Source organism: Elaeis guineensis, chromosome 4 (genome assembly GCF_000442705.2).
Source record: "Elaeis guineensis isolate ETL-2024a chromosome 4, EG11, whole genome shotgun sequence".
Classification (NCBI taxonomy): Eukaryota; Viridiplantae; Streptophyta; class Magnoliopsida; order Arecales; family Arecaceae; genus Elaeis; species Elaeis guineensis.
In genome coordinates, this window is record NC_025996.2 from 100,956,009 (window position 1) to 100,977,530 (window position 21,522).

The 21,522-nt window shown below is 45.8% G+C and overlaps 1 protein-coding gene across 1 annotated transcript; it reads right to left on the minus strand.

Annotated features, from left to right (window-relative positions):
- Positions 1–1,449: 1,449 nt before the first annotated feature.
- On the minus strand, positions 1,450–5,469 carry LOC105036016 (organic cation/carnitine transporter 1). The gene is made up of 2 exons (XM_010911748.3): positions 5,060–5,469; positions 1,450–2,867 (listed from the first exon to the last, which is right to left on the minus strand). Exons 1-2 carry the CDS (start codon positions 5,451–5,453, stop codon positions 1,696–1,698), a joined length of 1,566 nt encoding a protein of 521 aa, XP_010910050.1. The 5' UTR covers positions 5,454–5,469; the 3' UTR covers positions 1,450–1,695.
- Positions 5,470–21,522: the final 16,053 nt, after the last annotated feature.

Sequence of the window (21,522 nt, forward strand, 5' to 3'; positions counted from 1 at the left end):
TAGCAGTTGATACTGAGAGCGGAGCCCGGCTCCCGTAGGAGTCCGGGCGGAGCTGCACTTGCTGTCGTCGGTGGAGTCCGGCTCCCGTAGGAGTCCGGGCGGAGCTGCACTTGCTGTCGGCGGTGGAGCCCGGCTCCCGTAGGAGTCCGGGCAGAGCTGCGCTGCAATCAAAGTTAAGGGTGAAGTCCGGCTCTGGTAGGAGTCCGGATGGAGCTTACTAGCAGTTGATACTGAGAGCGGAGCCCGGCTCCCGTAGGAGTCCGGGCGGAGCTGCACTTGCTGTCGTCGGTGGAGCCCGGCTCCCGTAGGAGTCCGGGCGGAGCTGCACTTGCTGTCGGCGGTGGAGCCCGGCTCCCGTAGGAGTCCGGGCAGAGCTGCGCTGCAATCAAAGTTAAGGGTGAAGTCCGGCTCTGGTAGGAGTCCGGATGGAGCTTACCAGCAGTTGATACTGAGAGCGGAGCCCGGCTCCCGTAGGAGTCCAGGCGGAGCTGTTCTGATGTTGGCGGCGGAGTCCAGCTCCCGTAGGAGTCCCGACGGAGCTGCACTTGCTGTCGTCGGTGGAGCCCGGCTCCCGTAGGAGTCCGGGCGGAGCTGCACTTGCTGTCGCGGTGGAGCCCGGCTCCCGTAGGAGTCCGGGCGGAGCTGCACTTGCTGTCGATTCCGTTGAGGGTTTCGGCTGTGGGTATTTTATACCCAACAATAAATATTTAAAAATATTGGATTCGCATTGAATTAGCATGAAATATATTTTTATGTTTATTCATGATACTGTTTTCTGAATATTATATAATATCTAAATATCTAGTTGAAATATTCATACTTACAGTTGAGCTATCAAGCTCGTTACCTTTTAGATTCAGATAATTAATTATAAGTATGGACAATAATTTTGGGAGAGAGCTTTTAGAGACGAAATTTAGCATTGTCAACTTTATTGAACTTAGATTTATTTTTGTGTTATTTCTTGTGGAACTTTATTGGATGTAAAATATTTGACTTATTTATTTAAATTAAAATTAAATAATAATTATTTAAATTTTACTCCATTATGATGCATTGATATCGTGATAAAATGCTTTGCATGGTTGTGGAGAGAGTTTTCTATAAGTGTGTGTTGGTTGCTATGACCTAAGTCCACGATCTCGGATCTGGGGTGTGATAGGTGAAATCTCAGCACTTTGTTGGCTACAAGGAGAATTTTCAATAGACGATCACAAGATGATAAATTGAAGGATGTACATTTTCTTTTTAGTACCAAGAGCATAAATTGTAATTGTTCGTTACCGGCGTAGACTGATGTGCTCGATTATGAAGTCCATGTGATGAAATATACCGTTATCTTGGATTCTAAGATCGATTATTTCATGGTTTCAAGCACATCTAAAACCAAGAATCTTTTTCAAATCCTGATTTACTTAACCTTCTTGGTCAACCCTTTCTCTTGGTGCTCCTAACACTAGAGTTTTTGCTTCTGAAAGCTCTACTGATTTCAGTTGCTCAACACAATGGTTTTTTTAGCTCTACTGAAACGAAGACCTAGTGAATGATGCAGAAATTTGATGCCTATGTTCGCGACTCCAACAAACTAATTTACTTAGGATATTATATATCACACTTCAGATTATATGAGCTATATACAATGAAGTTCCTTTGTCCCTTCAATGAACATGAAAAGGTTTTAGGCAACTTCTGTTGCTACTCCACCAATTCCATTTCTCTCGCAGGACTAGAGCTCAGCTTCTCCTCTTTCTCCTGCTGCTCCAAGGTCTCATACAGAGGAGCATTCCTTGTCTCTGGCAACCAGAACGTGAGAAGCCCACTGAAAATAGCAAAGCTTCCAAAGATAAGGAATGAGATTGACGGGCTTAAGCGGCCTAAAACCACCAACTGGGGTGCTATTGCTGCTCCCAGCATCAGTGCCTGGCGCAGCATTGAAACAGCAAAGTTCCTCACATTGGTAGGAAACAGCTCTACACAATATACATACAAAACATCAAAAGCCATGGAAGCTGCCATGAACCCAATTGCTTCCACTGTCAGCTGAGACCAACTTCCTTTTGATTTTGCCTCCTTGTTGAAAAGAACACAAAGAATGCATGAAATGCCTGCTATGTAAGCTGATAAAGAGAAAAGAATTCGGCGGTCTGTGAAGCTCAGAAGCACACTGCCTAAAAGGACTGCAGGAATCTCCATCAATGCATTCACTGCAACGGTGAAGTAAAGATTGAAGTTAAGGTTCTCAACATTGAGCTGGACACCATAGTATACGAATCCGACTCCAAATCCAGCCATCATGGCAGTAGCTATCCTTTTAATTGCCCATCTTGCCGACCATAAGCTTTCATTTCTTTCAACATTGCTAGTTTTAGCATCAATGGGGCTAGAGATTGATATATTCTGTGGTAACTTCCTTCCATTGAGTTTCGCAAACTTAGTGAGGACGTCGAGTGCTTCTTCTGTTCTGCCTTTGACTGCAAGCCACCTTGGAGACTCTGAGATGAGGGGAAGGATCAAAAGTGAGTAAGCAAGGGGTAGAAGGGAGATAGCTTTGTATATGTTCCTCCATTGGGTCTTTGCAGGATAGGCAATCAGTGGAAGGGAGAGGAAGCCGATGGTGAAGAAAAAGAAGCCATACTGGCCGACTTGGCCTCGCCACTTCCGTCCGACAGATTCTGTGGAGAGGACCAGGCAGCAAATGCCAATGCCTGATCGAGCAAATCCATTGGAGAAGCGAAGGAAAGCATAGACCCATATGTTTGGTGATTGGGAGGTGAGAAAGGCAGTGATGGAGGTCAGGAGGCATGAGAGGAGGACTGTCTTCTTCCGACCAATGTAGGAGTCAGCCAGTCGGCCGTGAGCTGCAGATCCTGGACAAGGGCTACTTGCATCAATCTTAATTTTTTTTTTCCGAAGCCAAAGTAGGTTGTTCAATTAACCTACTTAATCTTCAAAAATATGCAAATCAATTTTTTCATGTAATTTGGTTAATAATTCCTGATTATAAAACTTCAAAAGGTTTTTTCCTTGTTAACTAAGTGTTGCCTTTTTTTGGCTGTTGGGTTACATACGGTTGACCAAGACATTTTTATTTCTTAACCAAGCCAAACACCAAAAATATGAAATAGTTTACAAATAGACAATTCAGATTCCAGCACTCATATTCAGTGCAGGGGGATACCTGCTAAAGGTGTGAATTTAACAGAGTTAAGTTCTATGAAGTCATGATTTTAGGTATTTGACATGATGAAAGCTCGCTTTCAGTGATCAAAATATAAGGCACATTCGAAATGGTTAAACAAGGTAAACCATGAGAAGATGCTATTAAGACATGTCTAATCTGAAATCAATAAAGGTTGAAGAAAAATATTGAGCTACAGGAAGAAGCCTACTTTCTTATATTCATGGGTCTAGATACGAACAATTTATACGGCTGCTGCAACCTCAAAGTCCACTCTTTGTGCGCTCAAACAGAACATCGACGCACTAACATGTCAGGAAAGGACTAGCGGATCCCTGACATGCTCATTGAATTTGTCATTGATCAAACACTTGATTCCTAATAGGAATTTGTTGCACTTCATGCCTGCAATATTGATCTGAAATTTGATCATTTGCTTCTAGTGGCGCTTGATAAGTTTATACTTAAATTTAAAATCAGAGCTGGTGCAAAGATGAATTCAAACTTGCTATCCTGGATTAGCAATCTTACAGTTAAGATAGATAATATTAAAAATAGTCTTATGCACCACACACACACACCCAGATAGATAGATATATTTATAGAGAGAGAGAGAGACTAACGCAGTCTGGGAAAACGGTAAAATCTTGATCTTGAATCTAAAATAAACTCTTCCCACAAAAATGAAAAGTTGACGACCTGGATTTTTCAATGACAACTAATTTTACTAGAACCATCTTACTTGGAAACAAAAATGATTTTTAAGTAAAATCTTTATAGTATAATAATAAGTAAAATTTACTTTTAAATGAGAAATTTAGGCAATTTACAGTATACGACCATATTGACCCTCTAAATTGTTTTAAACTTTCTTAATTTTTAACTTCTTTTTTTTAAATTATTTTTGCATGGCTTTTTCTAGCAATACCATAAACAAATAATTGCTATTATACCTATTGTTGTCACTGCTATGCCATCATATACAAAATTCTCCTGCATGTATTTCTTCTTAATGCTCCAAAACCACCATCATCTTTCAAGGTGCTTCATTTTTCTTTTTTCTTTCTTTTTTCTCTTCTTCAGTTTTTCAGTTTTTGCATATACATACCCCTATAAAAATATGTAACTGTATATCTAACTCTTAGAGTTATAATTTATATATTTACTCTTGAATCCAATTATTTTTGCATAAGTACCCCTACGGCCATCTTCCTTAGATACCTTTACGTGGCATCACTAAACTGCCATTAAGATGTTAATAAATTTAGATTGATACTTTTTTTATCCTCAAAATCCTAGCTCAAAAGATTTAAATTTAAACAATATTTAAGAGATGAATCAAACCACTAATGATCATTTAAACATATATTATTTCTAAAATAATATTTAGAAAATGATATTTTATCCTTGCAAATTTTATATTGAAGTGTATACCCTTAATCGATAAATGTAAATGTGAAAAAAGAAATAATTGATAAAAATAAATACGTAAATAGTAAATTTATGAGGGCATGCACTTAATTTCATATATTTATAAAGGTAGATATGAAAATAAAAAGTTTGAGTGGGTATATATGTAAGTATAGATATTTGCGAGGGCATATACACAGACAATAAAATTAAAACCTTATTTGAAATGAATGACTTGAATCACCTTTCTAGAGGCAACGGGACTAGTTCTTTTAATTGGACCAGCATTATCAGATGATAGAGACAGTGAACATGCGCCGGGGAAATCAAGGTTCTTTTCTTTTGTGGTAATCAGTTAGATGCTACCGTTTCATTCTTAATCTAATTCTGCTGAAGGATGATCCTTGTATTCCAATGAATTCCAAAGAACATGATTCAAATACTCTACTATTATTTTATAGGATTTCATACCGAAGAGGGAACCGATGAAGAACAAGGATGCTGGAATCCCAGCTCTGAACTTCTTGTCACATATGAGCCCCCACTCTGCTATTGTAGAGCTCTTATTACCTCCGACCCACTCCCAAGCACGCCGGTCAAGCTCACACATCGAGGCTGAAGAAGCCGAAGAGCACAAAGACCCCTTGCACCTCCATGGAGGCTGGGCATCACTAAATATGGTGATCAGTGTGTTCTGCGAGTCAAATATCCATGCAAGCGAGACCAAGAATACATGTACTAGCTGCGAGAACCCAAATGACCCCACGTGTTGTTCAATGATCTCATCGACAGTGAGCTCCACTTGTTCTCCATTGCCTTCTCCCACTTCCCCGTTGGGAACGACTAGCTCCTCCATTTCATCCATGGAGGAATAGTCATAAAACTTCGGAAATGTTTATAAATGGATCGGTTTGATTACCAAGAGCATTTAAAGACCCCCAAAAGGGCTGTGTGGTTAGGCAACACAACAGTTTCTCCACCGCCTTTGCAGTGATTGCCACCTTGCCTTGTCTCTTCGGCCCCACCCCAGGAGTAGACATTGTCTTTTTCTAAAGCGAACAAGTGGTGGGTGACGTTTCCTAGCACTACGTTAGAAGACCGGGACTTTGTAATTTCTGTTGCAAAAGTAAAAGTTGAACTCCATAGTTGATGCGCTGCTGTTGAAGAATGAGTGGAGAAAAGGGTTGGATACCAAGAGCTATCAAACTTGGCGGCTACTTGAATGGTTGTGGGCAAGCTAAGGAGCCATCAATCGTTTTCTCGTACTAAGAGATTCCACTTCAGATTGTGATTCTGAAGAATTTCCACTTGGATTTTGTAAATAGTTTTAGTATAAGAGTTGAGTCCTCATCACATCCCACGATCTTACTTCATCCCCACTTCTGACATAAAGCTGCTCAGCATTAACGCCACGAAGTGCTTGGTGAAAATGTCGCAGACTAGTCTAACTTTCATGGTTATTTGTTAAATCGTTGTGTCCAACGTTACTTCAAGCTACAAGAGAATATTCACTAATCCTGAGATTTGGAGTAAATATAGAGTCCCATCCATCATTTGTTCTTCCTACACCTGTTAAAGTATATGATGGGATTCAAAATTAAATTTATAGTTACGATCCTGGTTTTACTAGCTAGTCTCAATTGTAATTAAAAATGAGAAACAACCTTGTTGGTGCAAAAATCCGCTTGCACCGGAGAAGCTGGAGTCGAGGGAGTCGCGGTCGCCGCCGGAACCTGCAAAAGAAATCTAAACCGGAGGTGGGATTGCTCCGGCAAGACTCTCCGACGCTCAAGTCAGTTCTCTGCCTCAACAAGAATGGAGTGCTCGAACGAAAATTTTAGCAGAGTTTTCAGGTAAAAAATGAGAGCTTAGAGAATAACGTATCTGGGGCCCCCTTTTATAGGCGAAAAGGGGGCAGCAGACTGATAGCGATATCTGTAACCGTCTGGCAGTGGGCTGCCCAGAGTCAGGTGGAGTTTGTTGCGAAGAGTAGTGGAATGGGATCGCGGCCACCGCCGGGACGTGCCACGTGGGGTCTGTTGCGGGTAGTGGAATAGCGCCCGTTGTCGCAACTTGCAAGAGGTGGGAAGAATCACGCGGTATCCATCGCAGGGAGTGGAGCAGAATCGTGGTCATTATGGTGATCTGCCAGGGAGTGATGGAGCCGCGCAAAATCCGTCGCAGGAGGTGGAGCAGTGTCGTGGCCGTCACTGCGGCCTGCCAGGGGGCCTAGGCCTGTCAGCCAAAGTTCGGCTGGAATGTCTGGCGGGGAGAGGTGGCTAGCCACCCGTCTGAGAGGAGCTTGGAGTCTGACTCCCGTAGGAGTCCGTATGGGGTCTACTTGCAACCGGAGTTGGGGACGAGACCCGATTCTCGTAGGGGTCCGGGTAGAGTCTTCCTGCAATTTAAGTCAGGTGCGAAGTTCGACTCCCGTAGGAGTTCGGACGGAGTCTACCTGAGGTCGTGGGCGGAGCTCGGCTCCCGTAGGAGTCCGGGCGAAGCCCTCCCACAGTCGAGGTCGAGGACGGAGCCCGGCTCCCATGGGAGTCCGGGCGAAACCTTCCAGCAGTCGAGGTTGGGGACGGAGCCCGGCTCCCATGGGAGTCCGGGCGAAACCTTCCAGCAGTCGAGGTTGGGGACGAAGTCCGGCTCCCGTAGGAGTCCGATCGAAGACCACCTGCAATTAAGGCCAGGGACGAAGTCCGACTCCCGTAGGAGTCCGGATGGAGTTTACCTGTAAGTGAAGTCATGGGCGAATCTCGGCTCCCGTGGGAGTCCGGGCGAAGCCTTCCCGTAGTTGAGGTTGGGGACGAAGTCTGGCTCCCGTAGGAGTCCGGACTAAGTCTGCCTGTAGCTGGAGTCGGAGACGAGACCTGGCTCCCATAGGAGTCCGGTCGAAGTCCACCTGCAATCAAGGCCAGGGACGAAGTCCGGCTCCGTAGGAGTCCGGACGGAGTTTACCTGTAAGTGAAGTTGTGGGCGAAGCTCGGCTCCCGTGGGAGTTCGGGCAAAGCCTTCCCGTAGTTGAGGTTGGGGACGAAGTCTGGCTCCCGTAGGAGTTCGGACTAAGTCTGCCTGTAGCTGGAGTCGGAGACGAGACCTGGCTCCCGTAGGAGTCCGATCGAAGTCCACTTGCAATCAAGTCCAGGGATGAAGTCCGGCTCTCGTAGGAGTCCGGACGGAGTTTACCTGTAAGTGAAGTCGTGGGCGAAGCTCAGCTCCCGTGGGAGTCCGAGCGAAGCCTTCCCGTAGTTGAGGTTGGGGACGAAGTCTGGCTCCTGTAGGAGTCCGGATTAAGTCTGCCTGTAGCTGGAGTCGGAGACGAGATCTGGCTCCCGTAGGAGTCCGATCGAGGCTCGTCAGCTGGATCCCGGAGGGTCACCCCCGTCATGAACTTCGGTGGGGGGTATTTTATACCCAACACCAGTCCTCCTACTTTCGAGTTCGAATTTCGAATGAAGGAAGTACAGAGAAATTTTTACAGCCGAAGTTATCCCCTTGAATCCTGTGCACGATCGCCCTCAGATATTTTGGCATCAAATGCACGCGTGCTGGAGTCTTTTCGAATTGGGGCAGTTCGAAGGGACCCTTCGAAATCTCCACTGGCACGTTGGCCCAGATATGGTGTAATAATGGCTCCGTCAGCTGTCAGCCGCTTTTAGCCGCTTGTCGAGGCGAGTGGGACATGTGTCGAGTGTGGGTCGGCCTGGGGGGATTCGCGATCATTATGGCGCCGGATCCCAGGGTCTATTTAAACCTGCCTTTCCACCTGAAAGTTCTATCGATATCCACCTTTTCTTCGAGAGCCCTGACCCCCCTTGGCGTCTTCCTTGGCCCTAGGCGCCTTTTGAGTCATCCCTGTCCTCGCCCTTCTGCATCCTCCAGAACGATTTAGGTTAGTCCCAGAACCTTCATTTTTCTTCTTGCCACTTAGGGGTCTTTTCTCCTCCATTTTCTTCTATCGTATTCCCCCGATTTGGTCTCCCGCAACCTCTCGTCCTTTGTCCCGTCCGATTTCTCTGGGATCTTTAGGGCTTTCGTTTGAAGTCATTCGAAATGTCCTCCGACACCTCCGCCTCCAGCGGTTCCAGGAGTTCTTCCGCCTCAGCCCCCCAGGACCCCCATTCTGTAGATGAACCCACATCTGGGATCGGACTTCGCCCAATTTTTGCACCGAGTGCCATTCCCTGCTCCCTGACTCCGGATGAACTCCTACTGATAAGGGTTCAGTACGGAGTTCCTCCGGAGTACGACCTGGAGCTTCCTGGCCCCTCCGACCGAGCTAGCACTCCCCACCCGATTGTTTTTGCCTGTATCAGGAGGCGTTCCGTGCCGGACTCCGGCTTCCGCTTCCGCCCTTTGTTGTCGCCCTTTTCCGCTTCTTAGATATCTCTTTGGCTTCAGTTGCTCCGAATTCTTTTAGGTTTTTGATAGGATTTCTTTCCCTTTTCACGTAGTCGAAGTTCAGCCATCCCTTTCTTTGTTTAGGCATTTCTACACTTTCAAGTGTCAGCCTTCGATGAAGGACTGGTGGTATTTCTCCCTCTAGTTTGGCAAGAAGGGGTTGCTGAAAGGTGCTCCCTCTTCAATCCACAACTGGAAGAGAAAATACCTCTTCGTCCACCGCCCGACCCTGAGGCTGGGCTTGCCCCCTTGGGGCTCTCTGAGGGACTCCGTCCGCCGGGCTCCCAGCCTGGGGGAGGACGACCTTCAGGCCACCCGGAAGCTTCTTGACTATTCCGCTCCTTCCCTTCCCAACCTTTTGAGGGAGCAATTTTTGTTCAACGTCGACTTGAGCCCCCAGGATCCTGCGAGTATTCCATCTTTTCTCTTCTCTTCTTTTCTTCCGTCCTCCTTCTTTCTCTCTTCTTTTCTTCTCTCTCTTTTTTTTTTCCCATGCCACTTCTTTCTTTTTTACCCCATTACTGATTTTTGATTTTTTTTTTTTTTTTAGGAATGGACGCCGAAGCAGCACGGATGCTCGCCAGGGGCCTCAAGTCCCACAAAAGAAAAGGTGCCGCGGACTCCGGATCAGCAAAGAAGGCCAGAGTGGAGGAGACGAGCTCGACCGTGCCTGTCCAGGTGGCTCCCACGATCGACGTTCCTTCGGACGCCGAACCACCAGCCCCCCGGGCCTCTTCAAGGAGTCCGCCGCCTGGGGCTCCCGTTTCGGAGGTCCGTTCCATGGAGGCGCCCGGAGTCGAGAGGGGGATGAGAAGGAAGTCGGTGGCCCGTAGGGGGAGTAGCTGTCGAGCCGCCGTTGAAGAGTCCCTTGGTTTCGAAGAAAAGCCGGAGAACCCCTTCAATGACAAGGACTTGATCAAGCGGCTGATCGACGGCTGCATTCTGCCTGAAGTCATCGAGAGGATCGACCGCACCGATCCTGAGCAGCGGGTCTGGGACTCCCTAGGGTCCTTTCTCGAGGTAAACAAACCTTCATTTAGTTGGCTTTTCGACCCTTGCTCTGACCCCCTTGCCGCCCTTGTAGATTGGGCACCAGCTCCTTGCCAACATCGAGGCGACGAACCAGACGAGGAGGAACGCCATCCAAGTGGAGGAGCGTCGCCGGGCTGAAGTCGCCGCCTTACAGAAAAGGCCGCCGAAGTAGTCACCCTCCAAGAAGCCCTGGAGAAAGAAAAGCAGGCCCGGGAGGAAGAGAAGCAGACCTCAGTGGAGGCGGTGAGAAAGGTGGAGGTCGAGGTCGCCAATTTGGCAGAGCAGATTCCAGTCCTGGTCTCGAAGGCTAGGGTTTTTGTGGTAGAGGAGTTCAAGGCCTCCACGGAGATGAGGGACCTGAACGTCCGATTCGGCCAGGAAGCATTCATTAAGGGTTTCGAGCTCTGCCAGGAGAAGGTGGTCAGAAAATTTCTTGAGCTCAACCTCAGCTTCTTGGGTGAGGAGTCTGAAGATGAGGCCGGTCCCTCTCCTGCCGCCACTGCTGCCGCAGCCCCCCTTCCAGGGACACCGAGCTCCCCACCCCTACCGCAGAGGTCTGAGACCCCGACCTTGTATTTTTCTTTTACTGTAATTTTTTCTTTTCTTTTTATCTTTAAGAAACATTCAATCAATAAAGTTGAATTTCTCATCGTGGATGGCTTCTCCTTTCTTCCTTCCCCCTTTCTGTTTTTCTTTCTGTGATGAGGCGCGCCTTGACGCTTTTGTCTCTCGATGGCAGTGTCCTGCCGAAGCACTTCTCCTACCCCTGGGATTCCGCTGAAGTCGACGATCCAGCGGCTGAAGAAGGAAGTTCTTCATTTGACAAAAAGGTCGAAGAAGATGGAAGGTGAGCTTCGCAGGTTGAGGGAGGGTTACTCTGAAGCCACCTCAGAGGCCACCCGCTTTCGGAATCTCCACGTGAAGGGGATCATGGAGTACAGTCGGAGGAAGGCGGACTTTGCGAAAGAGCTTGAGGAACACAAGAAGAGCGCCAGCGATCGAATTTGGGCTCAAGCTGCCAAGATCAGTTCTCTCAGGGTGGAACTGTCAGCTGCGCAGGAGAGGATTGGCCAGCTGGAGGGAAGTTCGTCCCGGCTCTTGGCCCGGGCCGACGGTGATCGGGAGTGGTCGAAGAAGGTCTCCGACCTTTAGCAGCAGCTTCAAGATGCCGAGGTGAGCTACGACGTGCATCGGGCCGGCTGGCGCAGGCAGGTGGATGAATATAAAGGGAGACTCAGGGTGGCGACTGACGAAGTCACCCATCTTCAAGGGCAGCTGGCTGACAGGGCTCAGCTCGCTTCCTCTCGGATTCCAATGAACTCCAATCCCTAAGAAGAACTACAGAAGGGCTTTCTGTCACCCTTGGGGAGAGGACGGCTGAGCTGCAGCAATTGAAGATCCAGCTGGCATGTGAGCAGTAGGCCGTCAAGGATGCTGAGGCAGAATTCGAGGTCCTGAGAAAGAGACATCGAGAGGCAGAGAACGAAAGCCAGCGACTCCGTCGGGCGCTCCAGGATGCGCTGCTGAAAAAGAGAGAGCTAGAAGAAGAAGTCGAAAATCTGAGGTAGTCCTGGATAAGGGGTGAAGCAGATAATTCGAGATCGGAAGGAGCAGAGCTTCCCTAGGGCTCTTTTTGGCCTTCCATCTTTCCATGCCTACATTTTCTTTTTTGTTGTTTTGTCTTGCTCTTGTCGTTTTCCTTTTCTTCCTTTGGCCTTCTGGGCTTCGTGGTGTATATTTCGTAAATGAAATGAAAAGGAGATTTCGTGTTACCTCGTCCACGTATTGTATTGAATCGTCGCCCACCGAACTTCTTTTGTCTCTTGACTTGTCCGACGTTGACGTCGTTTGGAGGTGTCCAGCCGTCGCTACGCTGACTTGCTTTTCTTGTCGTTCGGGGCCGTAGGCTCGAGCTTGGTGGTCCGAACTCCGCATTACCTCGAAGGTGTCGCTATTTTCTTGACCTGTGTCGAGAGTCTTAGAGGCCGGAGATGTTTGGTAGGAACTTCCCATCTTTGTTGAGATGAGGCTCCTTAGGCCTTTGGTGTGGTTTATTTTTCATCTGTTGTCGGTGTAATTCGTCGCTTTCTTTTTTAATTTTCCTTCTCTCTTCGTGTGAGGATCCTCCCCTTGCTTTTTGAGGGGTCGCGTAGAAGTGTAGAGGTGCCATTGAGGGAACTTTTCCTTTATCCAATTTTGTTGGGCGGCCGAGTTTTTGTCATCGTCGGGATGAGATTCTCCTTCTGTTCTTGACGTAGTCGATCTCAGCTTAGGTTGGGATGAGGTTCTCATCCTGTTCCCAACGGGACTGTGGGGGCACATAAGGGTCGTTGCAAGGGCCTCTCCCCCCATCCGGTCTAAAAGAACCGGGCCTTCGACTTTGCTCATGTTAGGGTGAGGTTCTCCTCCTATCCCTAACAAGGCTGTGGGGGCGCATATGGGCGCTGTTCGGCCTCTCCCCCCATCCATTCTAAGAGGAACCAAGCCTTTGACTTTGCTCATGTTAGGACGAGGTTCTTTTCCTGTCCCTAGCATGGCTGTGGGGGCACATTAGGGCGTTGTAGGGCCTCTCCCCCCATCCGATCTAAAAGAATCGGGCCTTTGACTTTGCTCATGTTAGGGCGAGGTTCTCCTCCTGTCCCTAGTATGGCTGTGGGGGCACATTAGGGCATTGTAGGGCCTCTCCCCCCATCCGATCTAAAAGAACCGGGCCTTTGACTTTGCTCATATTAGGGCGAGGTTCTCCTCCTGTCCCTAGCATGGCTGTGGGGGCACATTAGGATGTTGTAGGGCCTCTCTCCCCATCCGATCTAAAAGAACCGGGCCTTTGACTTTGCTCATGTTAGGGCGAGATTCTCCTCCTGTCCCTAGCATGGCTGTAGGGGCACATTAGGCATTGTAGGGCCTCTCCCTCCATCCGGTCTAAAAGAATCGGGCCTTTGACTTTGCTCATGTTAGGGTGAGGTTTTCCTCCTATCCCTAACATGGTTCAGGGGCATTCGAGGGCCGTTATATGGGCTTTCCCCCGATCCGATCTTAAAATAATCGGACTTTCATTTGGCTCATGTTAGGACGAGATTCCCTCCTGTTCCTAACATGACCTTATTTTAATTGTTTGAAGGGGTCATCCCCAATCGTAACAGATCCATGCCAAAAGGAAAGACATGCAAAGTCGAAAGGAATTTAGATTCAAGCAAAGTCGTGAGCAGTACATTTACAGGTTTCTCGAGTTCCGTGGTCGTGGAAGATCTGCTCCTCCTTGAGGCCCTCCGGTGATGGAGTCGATGGTCTCGATTGGAGGCCGATCTTCGAGCTGCTCCTCCCTCCTTGGTGGTTCAGGTTGCAGCAGGGCCCTTGGCCGATCTTCTCTACCCTCAGGCCGACGTCGAATAAACCTATCGAGTCGACCTCGCCGGATGAGCTCCTCGATCTCGTCTTGGAGCTGGATGCATTCCTCCGTGTCGTGGCCGTGGTCGCGATGGTAGAGACAAAACTTGTTGGGGTTGCACTTCCCGGGGTGTGTGTGCATCCTCTCTGGCCTGGGGAGCTACTCCCTGACCTCCATCAGTACCTGGATCTTCGAGGCATTGAGGGGGGCATAGTTGTGGAATCTTCCCGATGGAGAACCCCGCGAACCCCGCGATCTGGACTTCTCTGCCTACATACCTGGGGCGGAGTATGGACACGCTTGTGCCCAGGAGGGGATCGAGAACATGGCCGAGCTTCTCTCGGCCCTTTTTCGACTGCGGGCTTACTCGAGTCTCTCGCCTGTCGTTCTCTCGCAGTCTCCTCATCCTTCATTTTGAAGGCTTCTTTCGCTCGGGCGTACCCTTCAGTCCGAGCCAACAGATCAGCAAAATTCCTGGGGTATTTTTCTCCAGGGAGAACAAAAGGTTGTTCTTCTGAAGGCCGCCCTTCAGAGCGGCCATTGCTACCGACTAGTCCAAGTTTCGGACCTCCAGCGTGGCGACATTGAAACGGTTGATGTAGGCTCGAATGGACTCCCCCTCCCTCTGCTTGATATTGATGAGGACTTCGAACCCTTCCGGGGGTGCCGGCTGCTGACAAAATGGGCCACAAATTGGTGGCTCATTTGATCGAAGGAAAAGATGGTACCCGACTTCAGCACCGAGTACCAGTTTCTCGCCGCTCCCTTCAAGGTGGATGGGAAGGCTCGGCATAGAATGGCATCGGGTGCGCCATGAAGTAGCATCATCATCCGGAAGGCCTCTAGATGATCAACCAGGTCCGAAGTCCCGTCGTAGCTTTTGAACTGGGGAAGTTTGAAGTTGTGCGGGATCGGTTCCTACATGATCATTTGAGAAAAGGAAGGGTCAGTGCAAATATCCTCACCATAAGCGGGGGGAGCGTGGTGGAGTTCTTCAATCCGCCGGTTCATCTCCTGGAGTCTCCGGTCAAGAAAATCCTCTCGACTTCGGGTCTCGAGGGTCATCTGACAGAATGGAGGCAGGAATCTTCCAGGGGTGGAGTCGTGGTCAGATTGGGGGCTTTCCACCCTTGGATTCGTCTTTCTGGGAAAGATCGGGTAGCTGGCCCAAGTGGCCCATCCCGCTGTCAGATTTTGGAGTTATGGCAATGCTCTTTCCGGCCGCACCGATGCCTGCGGCTGCTGCTGCTGTTGCATGGCCTGTACAGCTTCAGTGAGGCCTCTAACCTGCTGCACCAGCAGGTCGAATTGCTCCGTGCCAACCGCCGCTGCCAGAGGAGGAGGTAGAGGCTGGGAGACTGGAGGTGAGGCCGGAGCTTGAGACCTGGCCGTGGAGGCCGTGGATCGCCATGTGGACGCCTTGCGGGGAGGCATCAGGTGAAGATCAAGTGGGGGAAGGAGGAGTGGACGTCGGGGAAGATGACCAGAAGCAGTCCCGTTGAGCGCTCCTTTAAGAACAAGGGTACTGCGAAGACACAGCCCCTTCCTCTAGCGCCAATCCTGTTGGTGCAAAAATCTGCTTGCACCGGAGAAGCTGGAGTCGAGGGAATTGCGGTCGCCGTCGGGACCTGCAAAAAAAGTCTAAACCGGAGGTGGGGTTGCTCCGGCAAGACCCTCTGACGCTCAAGTCACTTCTCTGCCTTAACAAGAATGGAGTGCTCGAACGAAAATTTTAACAGAGTTTTTAGGTAAAAAATGAGAGCTTAGAGAATAACGTATCTGGGGCCCCCTTTTATAGGCGAAAAGGGGGCAGCAGACTGATAGCGATATCTGTAACCGTCTGGCAGTGGGCTGTCCAGAGTCAGGTGGAGTTTGTTGCGAAGAGTAGTGGAATGGGATCGTGGCCATCGCGGGACGTATCACGTGGGGTCTGTTGCGGGTAGTGGAACGGCGCCCGTTGTCGCGACTTGCCAGGAGGTGGGAGGAATCGCGCGGTATCCGTCGCAGGGAGTGGAGCAGAATCATGGTCATTATGGTGATCTGCCAGGGAGTGATGGAGCCGTGCGAAATCCGTCGCAGGAGGTGGAGCAGTGTCGTGGCCGTCACTGCGGCCTGCCATGGGGCCTAGGCCTGTCGGCCGAAGTTCGGCTGGAGTGTCTGGCGGGGAGAGGTGGCTAGCCACCCGTCTGAGAGGAGCTTGGAGTCCGGCTCCCGTAGGAGTCCGGATGGGGTCTACTTGCAGCCGGAGTTGGGGACGAGACCCAATTTTCGTAGGGGTCCGGGTAGAGTCTTCCTGTAATTTAAGTCAGGTGCGAAGTCCGGCTCCCGTAGGAGTCCGAATGGAGTCTACTTGTAAGTGAGGTTGTGGGTGGAGCTCGGCTCCCGTAGGAGTTCGGGCGAAGCCCTCCCGCAGTCAAGGTCGAGGATGGAGCCCGGCTCCCATGGGAGTCCGGGCGAAACCTTCCAGCAGTCGAGGTTGGGGACGGAGCCCGGCTCCCATGGGAGTTCGGGCGAAACCTTCCAGCAGTCGAGGTTGGGGACGAAATCCAGCTCCCGTAGGAGTCCGGTTGAAGACCACCTGCAATCAAGGCCAGGGACGAAGTCCGGCTCCCGTAGGAGTCCAGATGGAGTTTACCTGTAAGTGAAGTCGTGGGCGAAGCTCGGCTCCCGTGGGAGTCCGGGCGAAGCCTTCCCGTAGTTGAGGTTGGGGATGAAGTCTGGCTCCCGTAGGAGTCCGGACTAAGTCTGCCTGTAGCTGGAGTCGGAGATAAGACCTGGCTCCCGTAGGAGTCCGGTCGAAGTCCACCTACAATCAAGGCCAGGGACGAAGTCCGGCTCCCGTAGGAGTCCAGACGGAGTATACCTGTAAGTGAAGTCATGGGCGAAGCTCGGCTCCTGTGGGAGTCCAGACGGAGTTTACCTGTAAGTGAAGTCGTGGGCGAAGCTCGGCTCCCGTGGGAGTCCGAGCAAAGCCTTCCCGTAGTTGAGGTTGGGGACGAAGTCTGGTTTCCGTAGGAGTCCGGACTATGTCTGCCTGTAGCTGGAGTCAGAGACGAGACCTGGCTCCCGTAGGAGTCCGGTCGAAGTCCACCTACAATCAAGGCCAGGGATGAAGTCCGGCTCCCGTAGGAGTCCGGACGAAGTTTACCTGTAAGTGATGTCGTGGGCGAAGCTCGGCTCCTGTGGGAGTCCGGACGAAGCCTTCCCGTAGTTGAGGTTGGGGACGAAGTCTGGCTCCCGTAGGAGTCCGGACTATGTCTGCCTGTAGCTGGAGTCGGAAATGAGATCTGGTTCCCGTAGGAGTCCGGTCGAGGCTCGTCAGCTGGATCCCCGGAGGGTCACCCCCGTCACGAACTTCGGCTGGGGGGTATTTTATACCCAACAAACCTTTTTCACAAGCTAAATACTTCTGTGCAAATCTATTTTTATTCAAAGAGTTTTATTCAAAAAAAAAAATTCCATGGAGGATACCATGGAGAGTTTCTACAAAGTGAACTCTCAAAGAGTAGTTTTCTTCTCTTTTTTAAAAAAAAAAACCGACATTAGTTTTTTTCATAGAATTGGAAAGTTACAAATATTACTATCTTTTGATAATTTTAATAAAAATAGACTGGGCTATGTTGGCCTATCATGAGTGCCCAACCCAAATTTATTTTTCATCATTTTCTACTCATACATGATGGGCTCAATATTATCCTTATACAAATTAATCTCTTTTTTTTGTATATTCAGATTTAGCAAATAGCCTGTGCAACTAGCATATTATTATTTAAAAGCTCATTGCTATATGTATATTAGGAGTATATAGTAGCTCAACTTATTAAGAACAGAATGTATGCTTATACCTTAGACTCATTTTTGTTACATTGATCTAAATATCTTTGATCTCTCAATTAATTAATTACATATATAATGCATACTTAATCCCTTATCATTTTACATTCATAATTATATATCATTACTCATAGACAACATAATTTATCGACCGGAGAATATAAGTAAAGATGTGAATAAAATAGTCTTCCTTTCTCATCAGTTTCTTGCTCCAATTTAACTGCTTTCTAGATATGTCCCATTAAATCAAATTCCTCATGATTATTAGTAACATACTAAGACAGTAGTCATTAAATTAAAACTTTAAAAAATAACAGAAAGTCATTGAAGATACTTATGTTTGAGATCTGTTTTACCTCAAGAGTCTCACACAATGAGAAAGTAGGGATCCATTCTCTCATTACCCTTATTAGTTGAGTTTTACGTATATGGTATGAATCAGATGCTATGGTATTTTTTTTCTTTCTTCAAGGAGTGTATATCTTATCTTTATAAATAAATACGATACAGGTGATAGTTCAAATACACCACGGTGCCTAATTTGAGTTTTTGCAATATTTATTTAACTAGCTTATAATCTCATGCGATGCATTGGATGCAATTTTTCCATCAAAAATCTTTCTAAAGTAAAAATATAATTTATTGTGTAACATAAAATTATCTACAAAATTTGAAATGATATATGATATTTTTTCCTTCTTGATTGACATTATTTTTTTCTTCTTCTTGATTGATGATATTATTGAAAATTGTTAAATATAGATTTTCTTTTTCAAAGCACGAATTGGATATATTAAAATTTTTACTTTCTATATTGATTTGACATAAGAACATATTGCAACCAGAAAAACTCATCCCAATCGGTCCCACCACCAAGATGTGCGGCCACCATTCATTATGTAGATGCCTATATGGTTAAACTTTTAATACAATTTTGTCCTTATGAGTATTTTTATCCTTGTATAATTAATAATAAAAAACTTTTATATAATTAATAAAGATTTTATATTATAGATTCAGTGCAACATGAGAAATCATAGAGGTTCACAATCTATAGTTTACTTTATCACATTACACAGAGAAGGTAGATAAAAATCAAGGAAGAGCAGCACCCGAGTGGCAGTTCTTTAGGCATACTTGCAAGGCTCAATCTAAAAAAAATTAAAAATGATACTACTTAATAGTTCAAGAGGAAAGAGAAGAGTCATAAGTCGAATGCAAAGGGAGCCAGGTCAATTTTAAAAAAAGAAAGAAGACCGCTAAAGTCATGTAGTGGTTGAGATTTCTGAAATATTTAAAGATCTAAAGTTAGAAATGTCATATCATGAAAGTGATGCCATGGTGCGTAGCATCGAACCCATTTGGGCAAGAGGAGGAATCAGTGGTGTCAGGATATTTACAATGGGCTTGATAATTATGTGATGACCGTTGGATTTCAGTCATGCAGTAAAATATAAATTTAAATTTTTTTTAAATATATATATCAAAAATTTTAATAATTAAAATTATCGAATCAAAATTCAAATCCTAGAATCATCTTGTAGATGTCGAACAAAATAAAATTAATCATGCAAAAAGATAAAAACTTATACTTTCTCCAATGAGTAGTATGGTAAGAAGGTGATCTCCATGAGACTCCAAAATAGAAGTCCTTCAATAGTGATCCACATGAAAATTGATCAAAGTCCTTCTCAATCGGTACACTATCACAGTTTTTTCTTCACAAGAATACTGTCAGCTTCGAATTCAAAGAACGATCGCACCAACGGTCAATTGCCTTCAATTTCACAACTAGGATCATGTCAAAAAATTTTTTTCAGAAGTTTCACAACCTAGGATTTGATTTTCTGCTTCAACATATGGAAAAATCAAATCCTAGGACAAGTTCACAATACTTGCTATTTTTCTCAACACCCTTCTTTCTATTTTTTCTCTCAATTTTTTCTTATCTTTTCCTTAGATTTTTTCTTTCTTATCACATGCCAAAAGCCTTTGATTTTTCACTAAAATTTAGCCCTTATCCTATATGAGATGCCCCATATAAATAGATAACGAAGGGACGTTAAGAAGACTCAAGGGGCGCCAGCTCTTGGCGCTCCACTTCTTCATATAGAGAATTAATTCTCTGATGCATTAAGTGGCACAGAAAAGGCTTCACACAGAAGGACTCTTCCTCTTCTATGCCCCATAATTTTTTAATTAAATTATGGCTTGTGATAATTAAGGAAATGGAGGAAATCGATGAGATGATTAAGAGTCTTAAGGAAGAAGGACTCTTCCTCTTCTTAATACTAAAGAGCGTAGGCGGCAATTTATTTTTGGCATTAAACCTGGTCGGCGTGGAGGTCTCCTTCCACACTTGAAACTCTTCTAAGTTGGATAAGAGTCCAATTAAAATAGACCCAATCCAATCAGGTTAGAGACAACAGGTTCAATTTAGCTTAAACACTTTGAACTTAACCTAATTAGAAACTTGGGTTAATATACTAGCATATCAAATTAACCCCTAAGATTTACATTAATCTTAATTAAATCAGATCAAGATCAAATCCAAAAGTGTGACCTATTGGATTCCAAATCTAGCCAGTAGTGGACACAAACTCTTGATTTATCCCTAATTTGATTAGATTAGGTCAGCTCAAGATTTCCAATCAACTAGGACTCTTCCTAATTAATGCTTGAACTAATTTTTTTTTAATTTTGATAAGTTCATAAATCAAGATTGACATCTAGCAACATGTCATGACTATTCGAAAGAAATAAAATTTGATAAAAATTATCAAAATATTATTCAGTGGCAAGTTACCATGCAATTCAATCCTTCAGTCAAATAACATCCCAGAGAGCTATGGACATAGAATCATATCAAACCCAATTACTTATTTAAATATATCTCAATCAAAAGGTGATGATTCAGTTGATGATACATTAGAAATCTCTTTCCAATTATCATCCTGCTTTGGCCAAAGACTTCTAGAATCATCAACCTATGAGATCACATAAGATGTTCTCTCTCCTTATTAGGAGTGACTGATTTCTTATTAATCACTCACAACCTCTATATACACTCTACATCTAGAACACCCCACACAAGGATCAGAGAACCAAGTTAGAAAGTGAACCAAAAAATAGATTCATGTACACAAGGTATCATGGTGATCTCAAGTCAAAAGATAACTTATACAACTCCCACTAGAGAATCATTAGCTGACATGTAAATAAGACTCCATCAGATATTCTCTTATAGATTATTCAATAAACTCATTTTCTAATGAGCACCCACATCTTTCTATTAGTGTCTCAACATAAGAGGTTGTGAAATCAACCATCCTCATCACTGAGCATATATAGGACGTGCTAGTCTTATCGATATCATTGATCCCTGACTTAATGAATCAATGACTGAAAATATTTTAAGTCATGGCTATCAAAGATTTAGGTCTCACTGATGTGATCTCATCATGATCCTAAAATCATTATCCAGACTTATGGGGTTCATTATAATCTTAAAAACAATAATAAGATGCAGTATATAATGAATCGAGAAGCCTATTTTATTAAATAACAATATCAATTACATGAGTTTAGAAAATAAATTATAAAAATATTCGATCACATCCTATATGCAATTGGCTTGTAGGATATTATTTTTTCAATCTCCCACTTGCACTAAAGCCAATTGCCTCTATACTTGATACCCATGCAATCAAGATGATGGTCAAACTACTGCAATAACAAGACCTTAATGAACAGATCCATTATATTGTTCTTGATATCAACTCGCTGCATGATCACATTATATTTTTCGACTATCTTTCGAACGAGGTGGAACTATTTAAGGATGTACTTAGATTTATGATGAGACCTCGATTCCTTGTCTTGAACAACTGTTCTAGTATTATCACAATAAAAGAATACTGGTTGTTCAATCCTGGAACCACACTCAATTTTGAGATGAACTTCTTCATCCAGACGGTCTCTTTAGCAGCCTCATTAGTAGTAATGTACTCAGTCTCAGTGACTAAGTCATCAACAGTTTGCTGTTTGGAGCTCTTCCAACTTACTGCTCCACCAAACAGGGTGAACACATATCCAGATATAGATTTGCTATCATCTGGATCAGATTGAAAATTAGAGTCAGTATAACCTTTCAGTTTTAAATCAGATCCATCATATATGAGAAAAATATCTCTAGTCTATCTCAAGTACTTGAGAATATTTTTCACAGCATTCCAATAATCCTCCTCGAGATTTACCTGAAATCTGCTCACAATGC

Bases quoted from the DNA above. Each gene is read 5' to 3' on its own strand.
- LOC105036016 (XM_010911748.3), bottom strand. From the start codon at position 5,453: ATGGATGAAATGGAGGAGCTAGTCGTTCCCAACGGGGAAGTGGGAGAA. The intron at 2,868-5,059 runs GTATGAAATCCT...GCCCTTGTCCAG, and splicing joins CTTCATCGGTTCCCTCTTCG to GATCTGCAGCTCACGGCCGA.